This window comes from Dendropsophus ebraccatus, chromosome 4 (genome assembly GCF_027789765.1).
Source record: "Dendropsophus ebraccatus isolate aDenEbr1 chromosome 4, aDenEbr1.pat, whole genome shotgun sequence".
Classification (NCBI taxonomy): domain Eukaryota; kingdom Metazoa; phylum Chordata; class Amphibia; order Anura; family Hylidae; genus Dendropsophus; species Dendropsophus ebraccatus.
In genome coordinates this window covers 140,703,088-140,721,448 of record NC_091457.1, presented here as the reverse complement: position 1 = coordinate 140,721,448, position 18,361 = coordinate 140,703,088, and the positions used below count along the sequence as shown (strand labels likewise).

Genomic DNA, 18,361 nt, shown 5'->3' with positions numbered 1-18,361 from the left:
CTGTTGCAGTGGTAAAAAGATCTTATGGGAATCACATGAATGGTGTTACTGGTATTCAGTGGAGGTGGAAACAGAAGTGACGGTTTAGGTACAGGTATCTAGACTGGCAGTGCAATATATGCAGCAACTACAGAAGGCTTGTAACCCAAGCCTAGAAGAAACAAATTTCTGTGCATTGCTGTCACTTAAGTTTATCTCGGAAAAATCCAATGCAGAGTTACCCTACAGATGAGCGCCAAGTGCTGTTCTTGTCTTTGTGGAAGTCCGCTGTGCCACTGGCCGTCTTCTAAAGTTGCATTTTTTTGAGACAGGCATCCAAGAATCCAAGAGGCAACAATGAACTTATAACTTCTAAGTGCCACCAATAAGAGATCACAGTTCAGACATTGACCCTTCTGTTACCAGAACATCTAGAAAATGAAGGCCTCTCTGGCAGCAAAATATAACATATGGATCCTGAGGAACGTCATGCACTGTAATATGCATTGTATCCCAGGAACATAACAACCAACACAAAAACAACCTAACACATTGGGGGAAGAGTATGGGTTTTGTTTTTTTGTAATCGCCACCGAATTGTAAGCCTATGCCCCCCCGGCAGGCAGTTTTTTTTTTATTTTTATTTCCTGCAGTGTGTGTTGCAGATGGTTGAGGAACACCATAAAAACTACCTTGAATATTTACATTACGTCTTCGAAGGTGTGCCCACATGGGCAACCGGGTGAAAGAGACAAAATAAAACGCATGACTGTCACAGTACGCAATACAAGATGGAGCATGATACAATTTGGTTTTCTTTGCCAGCCATGCTAAAAACACCCTACCCCCCCTCCCCTGCCCAAATCCCAAGCTGGGAAAGAAATAGGTGCTTATGTTGCCACGTTCTACCTTGAAATGTTCATTGAATGCATGTTAGAGGAGCATTTCACTCACTTACCCTGAACACAAACAGCTCTATGAATGGGTAAAGCACTTTGCTACCAGTGAGAACTTTAGTGCGTTAATGTGCAACATGTCACAGCCCGCTCTGGCAGCAAACTGGTTAAATTTATTTTATTTTTAGATTTTTTTTTCTCTTTTTTTCTTTTTTTTTTTTTAAATACCCCTCTTCCCTGCATCTTCAAAAAAATAACTTTTTGCACCAACATAATTTGTTTTCAGCAGTCCCAAAATGCCATGTAAAATAAAAACAAAAACACCCCACTCTGAACCCCCCCCCCCCCCAGCACAAAATGACTCTTAAATGGTAGGTTTTGTGAATTCACATTGTCTTTCAACATTGGCTTTCATTATTCAAGTATTTCAAGACTGATATGTGTTTTTGTCCTTTTTTTTGTTTTTCTTTCATTTTCGACATCTCCCTCCCCCCCAGACCATTTCTTTCAGGACCCCCTCCCTCCCCCCCTGTTTCTTCTGATCTCCGATGGGGGGAGAGGAAGGAAACTGCAAGCACACACAAAAAAAAATAAAAAAAGGGAAAAAATAAACAGGGGAAAAAAAGGAAAAAAAAAAAAAAAATACAACCACTTTGATAGTTGCCGCAGGCTTGTGTAACATTGGCGATCAGGAGTCTTAACTTACACCCACCTGATTTAACTCTGTTTTCTGTCCCCCCCCCCTCTTAAGATAAAAAAAAAATGTATTTATTGCAAGTTTTGAAAAAAACTAAACAAAACAAAAAGTAGGTCAAGTTAGTGCTGCTGCTGCTCTGAAAGGTCACGAGGTCAGAGTTGAAAGTTCAAAAGTTCATATTGAGTCGGTCCCTCCTCCCAATAGATCACCGGGTAGTAAAGGGGCGGGGCTGCCCATCCGATGGGCGTCCTCTGTGCTGGGCACCCCCCACAGGCTGGATGTGTAGCTTGGAGTACCCCATAGAGATACGCCTGGCAGGTCACTACCACCACCGCCACTGCTCCACTGTCCCAGCCCTGTGGTCCCTCCGAAAAGGTTAAGGGCTGGTCCTACCGGTTCAGCCTGATGGTTTTGTCCCACTTCCAAAGGCTGCCAGCCTGCGCCAGGAGCAGAGGGAGTTGGCGGCTGAGCTTGTGCAAGGTAACGGCTCACCTCCTCATCCGTTGCAAATTCCGCCAGGATGGTCGTGTTACCCAAAACGCACCTAGGTTACAGGAGGATAACAGATATAATAAACGTGCAAATGGTATAATACATTAAGAATAATTATTGTATTATCTGCTTGAACGTATATGATGAGTCTTAAACCTAACACTCTTTAGACTATGGCGTGTATGAGCTCAGGAAACAATATGGCATCTGCAGATACATGCAAGCTATAACACTGATGTAAACTAGGTTGCTGCTAATTCATTTCAATGCAGAGGAACAGGGAACATTTCTTTATAAATTGCAATGAGAGGAAAATGTAAGGTGAGCCAGTAGAGTTGAGCAAATCTACAATGAGGTTTGTTAAAGCAGAAACATATGAATTTAGCCTTGTAAAAACCATTTAGCTTTCCAAGGAGTCCTACTCCCAGATGAAGTCTGGAATAAGTCAGTCCAGATTCGCATTCTAGAACTCTCTGGAGAATTATGATACATGGAAAGTGCAACGAGTAATACCAGACTAAATAGACAGTCAATCCTAGTTCCTCGAAACGCTCATGTAGTCGAAAACCGTCCCGTGTAAAAGTGTCAACGATCAGACAAATTTGGATTATTGATTTACCAGGGGGTAATGTTCCTAGATTCACTGACGTTGAGAAACACGTGATGGTGTCTCTGCAGTGTTTTGGTTGATCTCCCTGAGGTCAAACATCATTCTCTTGAAAAAACACACGCTCGTCGGCTGATTAGATTTTCTGTCCGGCTGTAAAAATTTATCAGCTGCACATCTCTCTGTCCTAATAGGAGACCTGCGGCTGACAACAGTGATCGTTCATACAGCCCAGCCGCGTCATTTATTGTGCCTTGTAAACGGTACTGCTAACAAGTGCCGATCTCGTTAATCGGCACTAGTTTGTGTCCATACAAGTGCCCCATATCAGCTGTGTAAAAGAATTTTTAAAAATGTCAAATTTTTAAAAATGTCAAATTAAAAAAAAAAAAAAGTACATACATGGCAGAAAGGAAATTAGCTCCATCAATACAGGAAGAGACTCTTCCATAAAAATGGCTAAGTACTGCAATGCCATAACATGTGGCTAAGTTGAACATAGCAATACCCTATCTACCAGAAACAATAGTGGCAAAAAAGTAACTGAACCAATATGAACCAGCAAAAAAAAATCTGACATTTATCACATAGAAAAAGATGGGACAAAATTGACAGGCATGCCGCTTTTTACTTAGCCAGCCAATGTATATATTTCCAGTAATTATAGAGGTGCTCTTGGCTTACATGTGCAGGGCATTCTGGGCCTTGGCTGCCTCCTGTTTGGTGCTGTATCGGATGAGAGCTGTGCCCTGGGTGAGGTTGAGATGGAATGTCAGCAGGGGGCCATGCTGCATGCAGATCGTCCGGAGTGTAGAGCCGTCGATCTACAAAGAAGACGTTAAAAATATCATGGAAACAAAGAAAATATTAGCCATTCTCAATTTTACAACAGGAAAGGCCTGAACATACCTGTGGTGTAAGATTAAGAAGGATCAGCCAATAACTAGGGCGCACAGAACTGCCATCACTCCAGGTAGATCCTAGAAAAGTTTTAAAGTTGCTTAGGGTGTATTCACACAGACAGATTTTCCATTGCAATTATTGAAGCCAAAGCCAGGAACAGGCTATAAACAAGGAACAGGTCATAAAGGTAAAACATGGACTTCTCCTGTTTTCAAATCCATTCATGGCTTTTGTTTTCACCAACTGCAACCAACAATCTGTAAGTGTGAACACACCGCTTATGAGAGTTCTACATAAAAATCCTACAATCATGAACGTGACGTTAGGCTGGGTTCACACTGCATTTCTGTTCCAGTTTAAATTCATAAACACTTAAAAAGAACAAAAAAAAAAAAAGAAAACACACAGCAAAGTTCATTTCTCCCAATCACACCCCACCATCAGGCATTTACACTTTAGATGGGAATGTGTCACCAAGATATTTTTTTCCATTGATTCCAGCCCCATACTGAAATATGTTTTTTTTTTTCTAACTGGTTTCTATTTTCTAATTATAACTTTTTTCTTATGTATATTTTATACATTATTATGGGGCCATTTAGCTTTCTGAGTATTATTTAGAGCTAGGCTTGGACACAGAAAACAGACTACAAGGGACCTATTGTTGTCTATGGGGGAGTACCTGTCCAAAGCTCAATGTGTATTACACTTATTGTGAGTGATCTAATCACATCATATCTGTATACTAGTGTCATCTTTCACTGTAATCCTGTCTGTGCTGATAAGGAGGAGACTACTAAAGTTTTCTCTATATTACACAATCCTATAAGGGCTAGTGACCAGAGGGAACTCTACAAGATTTCAGGATTATTTTGAAGTTCAGAAGTTTAGGAGAAAAAAATACATATGACATATTTAGTCATTTTAGCTAATGTTGATTCAGATAGTGAAGCGACTCTTCCCCTTTACATATTTCTTATCATAATATGAAAAGTGATCAAGACTCATGGCTGTGAAAGGTGACCAAAGAATATAATAATAGAAGACAGATAAGGTCTAAGAATCATTTACCAGATGAAATCCTGGAGTCCTGTGCCCCCCATCCTCTGCCAGACCGGGGGACTGTGCTGTTCCAGGGGGAGTTGGTGGCGGCTTTGGGGTTGTTGGTGAGCCCTGGAGGGGGGCGAGGCAGCCCAGGGCTATTCCTGGACATCTGATTCTTCCACATCTTGTTTGAATGATGTGAGGGGTTGTGTCCAATGGGGTCTGGTGACCAGGTGGATTTATAGTCTCCAAACTTTGCTGAGAGTGCTAGGAAATCAAATAAAAAATCTTTTGTAAAGCAACATATTCCACATCCAAACATCTTATAATACTGCACACGGCTTTAACACTGGAATCACACGGGAAATACCTGAAGTGCTGTGGATATTCTCTGAGGCACTGTAGGGCCAGGCACCAGGTGAAGGCAGCGAGGTGTTGAGGGAAGAAGTGGACCCTAAAACATAAATTTCCATGAAAACCTTCTTATATGTTGCACGGTGTACTCTCAATAGGGAGCACATGAAACAAGAGAATGGAGTGAGACTGCCCTCTTGTGGGGAAACAAAGAACATTATGCGGCAATTTAGATAACAAGTGTATTCTATATTTTTTATAATTCTAGACTCTGGAAGCCTTGCTGATAAGCTTTTTGAAGAGGCCATATACCCTTTAATGTTTACAAGTACATGTACCTGTTTAGCAATACTTTAGGTAGTGACAGCACAAGGTACTGCAGTGTCGTTCTGGTCATGTGCACAACCTCTGCAGCCCATTTCGGAAACTGATTGTCGGGGTGTGCCAGGTGTCAGACCCCACCGATCTAATGCTAATCACCTATACTGAAGATAGGGCACCCATACGTATCTATATATTATAAGGCTGGATAACCCCTTTAAGAAAAGTCAGTGAGGTTACCACCTACAAGCTGGATAGTTTGTATGATCTTGTTTTAAAACCTACCTGTTGGGGTGTCCTGCAGTAGCTGGTGGTCAGTATCTACGATGGGAGATGGGGCTGGACCCCCCAGCACACTGCCAGGGGTAACATAAGGGTCAGATTCTGGGTCAATATTCTGAATTCCTTTCCATGGCACGCCTGGTTGAAACTCTGCAATATTAAAGTCAGGGGAAGCATGAAGACAATGACCAGCATTATGTTTACGATGGGCGCTGCATATTCTTCTCTCCTACAATAATTGTTCATCTTTAACAGATAAAAACAAAGAAACATTCCTCACACAACAGAACTGCTGCAAGTCCATAAATCTCGCCACAACTATGCAGATTTGTTCAGTTTTTTTTTTGTAATAATAACATGGATAAAACTGCAATGTAAAAACAATAAAGGAAGAAAACGTGACATTTCCACCCTCTATGAAAATGAAAAATTACAAATTGTACAATGATTCCTTACGCCATGCTAGTTTTCTGGTTCATATCTTGGTTAATATACCACGTGTACTACACGCCCAGCCACACATCTAAAATGCCCTCAATACACACGCCATTGATTTTAATGGAAAATGAACGCTGTAGCTTACATACTGAGCGTTGGTGCATTGTTGTATTTTTTTCACATACAGTGTTAATAAGTAACAATTACGATGTCTCTTATTCAAGTGATAAAAATGCATAGAGAACTTAGGGGGCATTCACACGTCCATGCATGAACAGTTTATTGCGGACATGTGAATGCCCCCTTACCCTAAAACTCAGGTGAACTTACCTGGGGGCCAGCTGGTATTAATTGACTTGCTTCCCATTTTGCTTGAAGGAGGAGATTTGGCAGGTAACCAGCTATCACCCGTTGGCCCTCCATGCAATCCTACAGAATCTCCAGGCATCATGTCAAACTGGTTGTAGGGGGAACCACCACGATTCTTCCCAGGGGGTGCAATGGAGCCTGAGGAAAAGAAAAGTTATATGTATACGGATTATACAAACTGTGTAAAACAGCCCATCAAGCTGTATTCAGGATAACAGATGTTGGACCTGTACATGTCAGACATGTTGGGGTTATGCCTCCAAAGATGCATTATTCTTTTGCCTATACTGCAATCTACTCTGGCATTACCATATGTCACTTGATTTATTTGCAGCTAGTAGGATCGAAGAAAGAAGCTACAAAATCTCAAGGTATTTTCCCCCTTTTTTGAAATTTCGACTAACCTTTATTTTACCCGACATGATATTACAAGACTGTAGCGTCAGTTCACAGGACAGCATACATTAAAAAACAAACAAAAAAACCTGCTTACCATTTTTAGGTAGATTGACTTCTTGGGACACTGAGGAAGGCAACCCATCCATCATGGATGTCCACTGCTTAAAACGGGATTCTACTCCAGCCTCCTTTCCATAGTCAACTCCACTTGAGCCGAAGCCTAAAAAAGGTTAAGAAAATGTTAAGGTGATACATAAATAAGTTAATAATTTCCAATTTTGACCCAGATAGGGCCATATCATCACCAAAACCAAAAATTCTTGGGTTCGGGTTCATACTACTTGTATGACGTTCAGTGGCCTTTAAAAAATAGCTAAAGAAAGAAACTGTTCATACAGAACTTAGAGAAGTCCGTACAGATCTAATTTTTTAGCAAGTGCTGGGGAGGATAAAAGAAATAACACGCTCTTACCTCCCCGGTTCAGTTCCTGGGCCCCCAACCACTTCCTGGTCTGAGCGGGGACCTGGGTTGTGATGGGTGAGTTCCGCTCAGCCTGTCAGCGCCCGTAGTGGGGTCCTGCCTCATCTGCTGACCAACTGAGCGGACCTTACACGTCACAACCTGGGTCCCTACTCACTAGGAAATGGCTGGGGATCTGAGCGACAGTGCACGGCCACCAGTGCTGGAGAGGGGGAGGTAAGAATATGTTATTTCTTTTATCCTCCCCCTTCTCAGCACTTGCTAAAAGAAATGGGTCTGGCCAGGCTTCTCCTTTAATCTAAACCTTAGATGCTGCATATTAACAAAAAGGCTGTAAGAGTCATCACAGCTAAATCCCCCCAGAAAGCTTTAGCACGTTTCTTTGATACCTGCCCTAAACCTCCATTAGGTCTAAGTAATCGTAATGAAGACAATACACTTACGACCAACAAAGGAAATAGCTGTAACCAAACATTTCATAGAGTAATAGAACTCACCTGATCCATATCCAGGCATGTGCCCTTTGGACTGCATGTCTGAGAGCCCTACAGGATCAAGATGAGACTTGGGTCCAGCTGGATGGGAGGGCGAGTGCTTCATACCTGGCTGCCTCTGTTGCTGCTGCTGGAGGGCGCTTACCATTCGAGCCAACTGCTGTAGAAGGCATTAGCAGGCAAATCAGTAACCAGAATGCTACAGAAAGTAAGGCTAATGTGGAGGCTATAGGTGTACCTAGCAGAGGGGTGACAACTGCAAGCTCACATACATAGCATGACCCTCTTACTGTATATAAGGAGAATTACAGAGTAAAAGCTGCACCTCAATCCTCTATGCAGGCCAGCGAGATGCAGTGGCAACATTACATCTACCAGTACTGTGCTCCATACAGGCAAGGCCATAGACACCACTGCTCCACTCATTATGGTAGTAGGGACATCATCAATGTACAGGGTTAGTAAACAGGCACTAATAATGTGAAAAGAGCTTTTTTTGTGTGTAGAGGCTCTAAAGCAGCACTATGACTTTGAGGAAGGCACTAAGGGACCAATATCATATGTTACAAGTCTGTAAAAGTGATGGACAACCTATAAACAATTGGGAATAAGCAGTACACAACCCTTATCACATTGTGGCTGAATTTCAGGCATGAAATGGTTACCTGCTGTTCTTGCTGCTGTCTGACGGCCTGTGAGATCTTCCTCTGGTTCTGCAGGAGCTGCTGTTGCTGCTGCTGCTGCTGCTGCTGTTGCTGCAGGAGGAGCTGACAGGCCTGTACAAAGAAAACATAAACCGCTCAAAAATGCATGCGCCAAAGAGTGATGCAAATACCCTTAGCTCAGTATGTTTGTAGCATATTAGGTTGCACAGGTCCCAAGCTGGACATACACATTAGATTAGTACCTGATCAGACAATCAAATGTGTATGGGATCTTCTCAGCTGTCTCACAATGGCAGATGTTAAAAAAAGAGAGAGATGGGGCATGTTTGATTTCAATATGCCCTATTGTTGTTGTTTTTTTTTGCATGCATGCATGTGTTCTAAATGCGGACAGGGAGAAAGCAGCTGCACAATTCCCTTAAAACAAAAGTATTGGACACTTGGAATTGAACCAGCCCTTCTCTCCATGAACTGGGAAGTGCCTGGAAGTCACCATTTACATAAGGCCTTATTCACACAGTTCACAAACTTGTCCGTGATTGCCCAGTTAGTTTGTGCCCATTGATTTCTATTGGGCTATTCACATTATATTAGATCCGCAATCTGATCCACAAAAAATAGGACACATTCTAGTGCGGATCCTGACTGCGGTATGGAATAGCCAACAGAAGTCTATGGGATCTGTGTTTTTTGTGGACATCACAGATGTCACATCCATAATGTCCGTGAAAAATGTGGATCAAATATGAGCAAGCTGGTTACCTTTTTTACTTTACCAACTAGCACTGTACAATTTTACAGGATGTGGATGAATTAAGAACGTGTTGTCACAGATCACGTAGTATAAAAAAAAGCGGACCTGAAATATCACTGAACGTGTGAATTTTTGCTCTGGTTTTTATAGATCTGTATGTTCACTCAGTATTTTATTTTGGCAGTATTCATTTCTTCTAACTCACCAGCTGAAACTGCTGGATTTGAGGGAGCTGACTCAGCATGGCAATCTGCTGAGGAGAGAGTTGGGGCCCCATGTTGAACAGTCCTGGGTTCATGTTGCTGTTAGGGAACTGCTTCAGCATAGAGGCTGAGACCTAAGAAAACAGGGGGAAAAATATGAGTACAAAACGTCAATATAAAGATCATGAAACTTGGCCTCATTTTAAAAATAAAGAACCTATTATGATATCACCTGGGGAGAAAGGAACTGGGGAGGCACTTGTGCCCGGAGGTTGGGAGAGGAGTTGAGCGATGGCACAGGGTTGTGCATGCCTCGCGATTGTGCACCGCTGTTCCCGAACAGACCGTGATTGCCACCCTAAACGTATGAAAGAAAAAAAGCTTTAGATTTGGCAACTGTACAATTTATTTGCTGTACATTAAAAGGATAAGTATTAAAAAAAAAAGAAAATCTGACATGTCATGGTGGCTGGTGCAAGCCCTGATATTGAGACCCACACAAATAGCAGAAATGAGGGGGCAGATGATTGTGACCTCTCATATTTGCTTGGCTTGGCTAATGGGTGTACAGATCCAGACTGTCTATGGATACATAAACTATAGTCTTGGTTCCCCAAAGCGAGCCTAAGAGAGCTGAAGAGTCACAGGGGCTTCTGACAATTCACTATGAAATGTCAAAAGTTATTAAAGGGGTTATCCAGTGCTACAAAAACATGGCCACTTTCTTCCAGAGGCAGCCCCACTCTTGTCTCCAGTTCAGGTGTGGTTTGCAATTAAGCTCCATTCACTTCAATTGAATTGAGTTACAAAACGCCGCCCAAACTGGAGACAACAGAGGGGCTGTCTCTGGAAGAAAGTGGCCATTTTTGTGTAGCGCTGGATAACCCCTTTAAGGCAGTACTGCCATTAATATAAACTTTGGACATATCTTCCAGACATGTTAAACGTATAGATCACACTGGGTCTCTGTCCTGAGACCCACTGCAATCTTTAGTTATAAAGATCTGACTCATTTGTTCCATTATAGTCTATGGAGCAAACAGGTTAGATCTTCAATCGCTTCTAACTAGCAAATGGTGAGGGTCTCGCGCTTAAATGGAGATATAGTAAAATTTTAAGTTATCCCCTATCCACAGGATAAGTGATAACCAACACCCCTTATCCAAAGCTGTCTATGGTAATCTTGCCACTAAACCAGGTTATGATGATGTTTGGCAACAGCTGGAGAGCCACATGTTGGGCACCCTGTTTTGGACATTAGAATACATTATTCTTATGAGGAAGAAAGTACATTCATTCTTTGATGTTCACCTTTCCTACCACTGCGCACAGTCTTTTTTCATTTAGAGCTGGGGCAGGGATGTTGTAGGCATATGGCAAGGAGAGGCAAGCTTCAAAGGGAATCTATAGCTTTAAATTGCTAAATGTGCCATTTAAAACAGCTCTGAAAGTCTTTCCAAGGGCTCTGTTCACATTAGCATTATGGCTTCCATTCTGAACAGAGGCATCCTAGCTGTCACACAACTGTTTTTATGTCAATTCCTTTGACTTATAATAGGTCTGTCAGGTTTCCTTGTTTTTAACAGCACGACTAGCGCTGCAGGCTATCCTAGCTGTCAAATGGCAAAGGAAACCAGCACAAAAGCGCACCAGCCGTATCCCCGTATTCCCTCATGTCAGAACGCATGGAGCTGAACTAGAAAAACAATCACCTATAGCTGTATACATAATGTGAACAAAGACAATGTTTTCATTCTAGAAACAAAAGAAGATGAGCACTTTATCCTTAACAGGGTTAATATACGTATATTTATCTATCTATATACACACACACACACACACACCAGCTCATAGCAGGAAAAGGTTTTGTTGTATGGCGAACAAGTAAGCAAAGATGTGCCTGATTTATTATGCACACATCTCTTAAAGGGAACCACATGAAGATTTTGTGTCCGAGAGCTGTGCCTGGCAGCTGTAATGTACCAGGGCCAACTCACTCTCCCTCAGGAAGGTCATTGGTTTCCTTTAATAAATCTAGTGCATTATACATGAGAGGATTTTGTTTTTAGAGTGATGTATGAACATCTTTCTGGGTGATTTCCCCCCTATGTGTGTAGGGTTAATCCTACTGTACAGCTATAGGCTATGTTCACACTACGATACCCTGCCGGGTTAACGGAAAGGCTGGCCTCAGAAAAGATCATCCCGGCCGGTACTGCAGTACCGGCTGGATGATCTTTAGCTCCACAGAGTTCTGATGCGGGCGCATCAGTGCGCGCCTGCATCAGAACTCCCCACAGCACACTATGGAGAGTGCGGTCGGAGCAGATCACTCCATTGTGTGCACTGACAGGGTTTTCTGTGGCCGCTGTTCCATGAATAGCGGACGCAGAAAATTGACATGTCAGTTTTCTACAGCGCCACTAGGGATCCCGGAAAGAGTGTATACTATGTGTATCCAATCTGGCCGGGATTCCCTCAGAAGGCAGAACTACGTAAGTTCTGTGGGAATCACGGCCGTTGTAACAGAATATCTTGTTGCTATGCAAACAATGGAGAAACAAGATCTATGCAAACAAAAGCATATACAATTATTGTAAAGTTACCATTTTCACTCCAACCATATGTTTTTAGTATTCCACTGCAAAGATAGACTGCCTTAACAGGCGATCCAAAGCACGCGACTCTTACTTGTCTAGCAGCGAAGGTTTGGGGGTTGAGGCCCGAACCAATAGCCCCCAGGCCCACGGATGGGAGCGAGGAGCCGGAGGGAGATAGCTTGTAGCTGGGGGAGGGAGAAAAGGGAGAGCACGGAGCCTCGTCCCCAAGGCACCCGTCTTGATTGGAGAAAGGCAAAGTCAGCTAAAGCCAGTCAAGGGGTGTTGGTTAGTGATGCAGCAGAAGGCGAGAGGGAAAAGGAGAGACAGACACAGAGAAATTCTATTGAGTGCACATGAAAGATGTGTCAGTGTACTACCAATCATATTCATTCATGGGAAATTCATTGTTCACAGACAGCATGCAAAAAGGATTCAAGTAAAAGATCAGTCAGGAAAGTGACATTCATAAATATCCACATAGAATGTTAAGTTCATGACCCATGCGATATATGCTCCATAAAGAGGAGAAGGGGGAAGCTGAGAAATTATCTATGTTCTATATCCAAGAACTAGGAACTCCTGAAGCAGTCTGTCTCCTGCAGAGTGCAGAAAATAATTCAAGTACGGCAGACTGCAGAGCAATAACCCAGACAATGCAAAGTTGGGTATGAGAGGCGTAGAGAGAGGGGTACGGTAACTCTTGTGATGAAAAATGTATAGATGGGTCAAGTTCCTGAAGGTGACTTGAGGCAGACCACCGGACACCTTCATTTCCTGCTCCACCTCAGATGGTCATAAAGATTAGATTAAGGTATGTTGAACCTTTGTTTTTAGCTAAATGGGGGTGTGAATAGGGCACGGTGGTGTGAGTGAGAGGGCGCCTGATCATACAGAAGGGCAGGGTCCTTTTTCTCTGGGGCAACTTTCTCATTTTGACCACAAAACATAAGTACTCCTCACCTTCTCAAAATAAGGCCCGCTGTCTGCGGCTCCCATCTCTTTGGAATTGGGCAGACGGAAGCCAGACCGGTCCTTCCGCATCATATCATTGAAATCCCCGAGATTCACACCCCTCTTGTCCGCCTCAAACTTCTTATCTGGAAGAACACCTGTGGGTAAAAAACAGAACATGAATATGTTAACTTTCTGGTTAAAAGTTCAACAGTTGCTGCTGGTTATTTTGGGGCCCCTGTACTTGAGACTCCTACAATGCTTACGCCCGATGCTGCAGCTGTGTTAATTAAGGCTTCCTGGATGACACGGACACAGAAGCCTGAGGCCTCCTGTGTCCTGGCTATGGAAGCCAGCGTGGAAAGAGGGGAGGGCAGGCAGAGAGCACTGCCGTGATTTCTGCCCCTCCCCCTCTCTCCCCTGCCGCTGTCACAAGCTTGGGACATAAGCAGAAGAGAGATAGGGACTTCATTATGATCCCATAGCAGAAATCCAAAAGTGACCTGGGCATTGAGGCATCAACAACAGGAAATTAAAGACAAATTCTGGATTGTCAGATGTTCTAACCACTGGAAGGGACCCTGGCTACAGTGTCCTTAGGAAATGTGTAACATTACAGGGTTAATTTTATAACCTTATGGAAGGCAGAGGACTTTTCCTTGGTGAACTTGCCCAGAAAGTTACATGAATGAATCTAACTCTCCTAACTCCATTTCATCTCTAAACGAATATCTAAAAACTTTATCTTCTCTATATGTCATGACATATGATCTCATATGTAACTATTTGTACTCTCCAAAATCTAACCTCATGGAAAGTATAGACAACTGCAGTGTATGTTATAATGCTTCAGGATAGTAGTTTTTCTCTAGTAACTTCACACACACACACACAACCTGGTAATGGAGTTACTGAATGTAATGTCTCCAATTAAGGTGTATGCTACACTACTAGTGTTGAGCAAACTTCATGAAAATTTCCGGGTTCAGCAACTTACCTGAACGCTTGACATTTAAAGGGGTTATCCAGCGCTACGAAAACATGGCCACTTTCCCCCCTCTTGTCTCCAGTTCACGTGCGGTTTGCAATTAAGGGTGGGTTCACACTACGGAATTCTCGCGGATAAACTTCTCACGGATGTCACTTCTTTCCGTGGAATGCGAAATCAGCCGGCCCATAGAATGGTGTCTATGGAGGCGGCGGAACGGCGCACGTCCTTGAGCGCGTACAGCCGGTGGAATTCCGCGAGAATTCCTCAATGTGAACGCACCCTAATCTCCATTTACTTCAATGGAACTGGTTTCCAAACCCCACCCAATCTGGAGACAAGAGAGGGGAAAAAGTGGCCATGTTTTTGTAGCGCTGGATAATCCTGGAAAATACGGATGTTTTCCAGGCAGTCCTCTGGCTGCATCCACTTTCTCTAGATAAAACTGCTGAACCCAAACACTTTCATCAAATTCGCTATATACTATTCAGCCACCGAGCAACAGAGTAGTCAAAATTCCTGCAAGAAATCTGCTGCATGTAAATTTAGACTAGCTTTCAGGAGACATGCTGCCTGTCAGCAGTTACTAGGTGTTTGTCCTTACGGAGAAAATGCAGTCTGTGGGTCATAAGAATCCCTCAGAACTGCTCAGTTTTCATACAGAACAGGACTAAAGTGCAAGGACAAAACTCACCAACAGGGTGGTCCATCTTACTAGCAGATGAGTCATCCACTTGGCTCTATATAGGAAGAAAAAAAGAAAAAGAACAGAAATGAAAACATCAATTAGCACTGTATATAGAGAACAGGGGACAGAAGACCTTTCAAGTATTAAGTGGCACTCTAAATCCACTCACTTCTGCAGAGATATTAACCATACAATGCATGTGCAGCAGAAGCATTTGAGAAAAGAAAAAAAACTTGCAGAAAAAAAAATTATATATATATATATATATATATATATATATATATATATATATATATATATATATATATAAAAATTTTTTCTGTGTATAACTAATGATAGAGGTTGTGCCCTTAGTACAAATCGGGTATCTCTGATGTAAATGGCACCAGAGTTTAGGCATAGAATACGTAGCCTAAAGTAGTGGCTATGAGAATGGACTGCCTTCTTAAAGGTGTTGTCTAAGGGTCCATTTACACAAAAAGATTATCTGCCAAAGATTTGAAGCCAAAGCCAGAAACAGACTATAAACAGATATCAGGTAATAAAGAAAAGCCTGAGATTTCTTCTCTTTTCAAATCCATTCCTGGCTTTGGCTTCAAATCTTTGGCAGATAATCTTTCTGTGTAAATGGACCCTAACAATGACAACCTGTGTTCATTTACCACAAATATTTAGGCTCAGGCTGGTGGAAAACTGAAAGAAAACCAATACTCACTTTCCTTGCTGCCACCATGCTGCAATATTCAGAGATGGTCCCAATTCAAAGCACTTTCAGGGGTCGGGGTCAGCAGAGGAAACCGAATGCTCAGCCAATCAGTATCTGCAACTCTGCTGAGCGAGCATCATCATGTGCCAACCCTGACCCCCAGGAAGTGCTGCACAGGGAGGCAAAGATTTGTAACATCAGCAGCAGCAGTAGTGGGGAGCAAGGAAGGTGAGTATAAGAAGTTTTCTTACTATTAACCAAAGGCTTTAGCTGAACTGGGCCATGCTGGTGCATGCTGTGACCTGTAGTTTCATCATCCAAATTGGGAAAAAAAAATCTATCAATAAAGGCCAATAAAGTAGAAGGAGGGTGTTGTGGACCATCCCAGTGACTCGCAGTCACACTTCTGGATGGCTTTTAAACCAGGGCTCCTTTACAAATGCCCCAGCATTTCAGAGATAACTGTACACCATTGTACAGAGGCAATTGGGGCAGTATTTTTAATGCACCCTTTGGTTTGGGCAGTAATAAAGCGATGACAGGTTTCCTATAAGATGCTATGCATGTGTGTGAATACACAAATAATTCATTACAGATAATGACGCTTACCAGTAATCCCATGTGTGATAACTGTTTGGACAATGGGTTTATCCAGGAATCATTGTTTCCCCCTTTTAGAGGACCCTGTAAGTAAGAAGACATTGTTGCATTTTAATGAATGGTCCTGTTCCCAAAAAAAGGGCCTGACTTACATAAAGATTTTCACTTTAAACAAAGTATTCACTTAAAGGGAGTCTGTGTGGAGGGTTAGGCTGGGTTCACACTGCGTTTTTAGCATACGTTTAACGGATCCGTTTTTTTTAACGGACAAAGAAAAAAAAAAAGTGTCAGCAACGTTTTTGTGTCCTTTAAAAAAAAGAAAGGGATCCGTTTTTTTTTATAATGGAAGTCAATGGAAAAACGGATGCACACAAATGCATCCATTTTTGCAATCAGTTTTTCATCTGGTTGTTTCAAAAAACGGATTGCAAAAACGGATTGCAAAAACGCAGTGTGAACCCAGCCTTATGCTGACGGAAGCACAGGCAGCATGAACTCCTAACAGGCGTCCTACTAACAATGTTTTGCTCTAACACTGAGGCACTCCAGAGAACCGAGCCATGACACCAGGTGAAGTGTCAGAGAGGTGGTCTCCCTGGCTTCTCCTCACCCACTTTGAAAATCTTTCCCTATTTGTGTATGGACCACACCTGTCAATGAAAGAGCCAGAATGGGAGAAGTCAATGAGATCGCCCCTGGCTCTGTCAATGAACACGCTGCAGCAGCAACTCGCACTTTGATCCGAATTTTTAGCAAAACCTGGAGTGAAACAAGTGCTATGATATGAGAACATACTATACAGCTAGCAGCTTAATAAACAGCATATCCTCACATGTCAGGTCCTCCTGCGGCATATCCGGGTCCCCTGCTGAACGCTACATGGACAGCCACCTTATCTAATCAATACACTGCATGGCACCATACTGCCCTCTCAGTTACAACCCAGCCTAAAATGACCCTGTCAGACCCATGTTTACCCCCACATAAAAGGTAACACCCAAAATCAATAGGATCCAATAGCTGATGGGCAGTGTTCTTAAAGGGGTTATTCAGTGCTACAAAAACATGGCCACTTTCTTTCAGAGACAACATGACTCTTGCCTCCAGTTCAGGTGCGGTTTGCAAATAAGTTCCATTCACTTTAATGGAACTGAGCAGTAAAACCCCACCCAAGCTGGAGACAAGAGCGATGCTGTCTCTGGAAGAAAGTGGCCATGTTTTTGTAGCGCTGGATAACCCCCTTAACCAATAAAAGTGGAGGCAGAGAAACTTTAAATGATGCGCAAAACTTTATAAACAGATTTCTTTGCCAATGTCTTACTGTCCTTTTATTGTTCTAAACATATTTGTATATTCTTATACTGTACGGAAAAAAAAAAACGCAGAACCAATAAAATAGGACTAAGTGGTGGGCCATACTACATATACTTTCCTCTGTTAATAAAGCCTCACCTTGATCTGTGGTTTCTTTCCTTGGCCCCACCCTGCCGAATTGTGGGAGGAGCCACTTCCCTGAGATCCTGCACTATTCCAGACACCACCCTCCTCTTCTTCATCCCAGCTGCTGTGACGCGTTCCTGCCACCGGTCCTTCATTCTCTCCCCAGCCGTCTTGCATAGTTTTTGTACCTGAATAGAAGAGAATGTGCTTTTGCTTCACTACAAACGTCACTTGTTTCATGTGCAGAAATACATTTTGGAAAAATAAACAGGACAGATCAGAATATAACTACATCATTTACAGAACCCCTTTAGTCTTCATCATGGGACTCACCAGTTTTCATGGCACTGGGAGCTACAGGGGCTGCATTTCCCCAACCTGGGGTTGGAGGTCCTGTCTCCTCTCCTTCTCCCCACCCGGAAGCGGCTTCGGACGGCTCTCCCCAGGCTGATGTCCCATTATCAGCTGGAGGACCCTTATTTTTGCTCCAAACTATGAATATAAATAAAAAATATGGTAAAAAATACAGGTATATACTGTATGCTGAATGATAGCTAAAAACAGAAGAAACTAGGAGGAGCTGGAGTTGAGCAGTGGTCGAGCACGCTCACTACTACGCCATTGAAAGTTTATGGAATTCAGGAAGAAATATCAATCTAAAGGACAACGAAGGCCCTAGCTATCAGTAGGTGTGGGAATGCCCCTTTAAAAGTGTCACTGCCCTTTAAAATCTTTTTGCAGAAATCAATAGTACAGGCGATTTTAAAAAACTTTGTAATTGGGTTTATTAGCTTGAAAAATGCATTTTTATAATAAAAAAAAGCAATTTGAAGTTCTCCCCCCCAGTCTTCCTTGTTCTCCATGGAGAGGAGAGGGGTGGAGGGAGATGAGGCACCAAAACAGGACAACAAAGAGTTAATTTACAGTTACATCACCGGGCTATCTCCTCTGACAGTCAGCACTGACCTCTCTGACGTCTGAATACCAGCTTTTACACAGGTCCCGAGTGT

At 42.7% G+C, this 18,361-nt stretch overlaps 1 protein-coding gene across 1 annotated transcript in view; it reads right to left on the bottom strand.

Moving 5' to 3' along the window:
• Positions 1 to 1,502: 1,502 nt before the first annotated feature.
• TNRC6B (trinucleotide repeat containing adaptor 6B) overlaps positions 1,503 to 18,361 on the bottom strand; it is an 84,171-nt gene continuing 67,312 nt past the window's right edge. Inside the window, exons 6-23 of the mRNA XM_069967199.1 lie at positions 17,685 to 17,843; positions 17,364 to 17,539; positions 15,921 to 15,995; positions 14,612 to 14,657; positions 12,939 to 13,087; positions 12,070 to 12,240; positions 9,611 to 9,736; positions 9,381 to 9,512; positions 8,422 to 8,532; positions 7,760 to 7,916; positions 6,876 to 7,001; positions 6,344 to 6,520; positions 5,579 to 5,725; positions 4,989 to 5,072; positions 4,646 to 4,885; positions 3,581 to 3,651; positions 3,356 to 3,495; positions 1,503 to 2,116 (exon numbers count right to left, since the gene is read on the bottom strand). Of these exons, the coding sequence (XP_069823300.1) occupies positions 1,747 to 2,116; positions 3,356 to 3,495; positions 3,581 to 3,651; positions 4,646 to 4,885; positions 4,989 to 5,072; positions 5,579 to 5,725; positions 6,344 to 6,520; positions 6,876 to 7,001; positions 7,760 to 7,916; positions 8,422 to 8,532; positions 9,381 to 9,512; positions 9,611 to 9,736; positions 12,070 to 12,240; positions 12,939 to 13,087; positions 14,612 to 14,657; positions 15,921 to 15,995; positions 17,364 to 17,539; positions 17,685 to 17,843 (2,657 nt within the window). The 3' untranslated portion in view covers positions 1,503 to 1,746. The remainder of the gene's footprint in view (positions 2,117 to 3,355; positions 3,496 to 3,580; positions 3,652 to 4,645; positions 4,886 to 4,988; positions 5,073 to 5,578; positions 5,726 to 6,343; positions 6,521 to 6,875; positions 7,002 to 7,759; positions 7,917 to 8,421; positions 8,533 to 9,380; positions 9,513 to 9,610; positions 9,737 to 12,069; positions 12,241 to 12,938; positions 13,088 to 14,611; positions 14,658 to 15,920; positions 15,996 to 17,363; positions 17,540 to 17,684; positions 17,844 to 18,361) is intronic.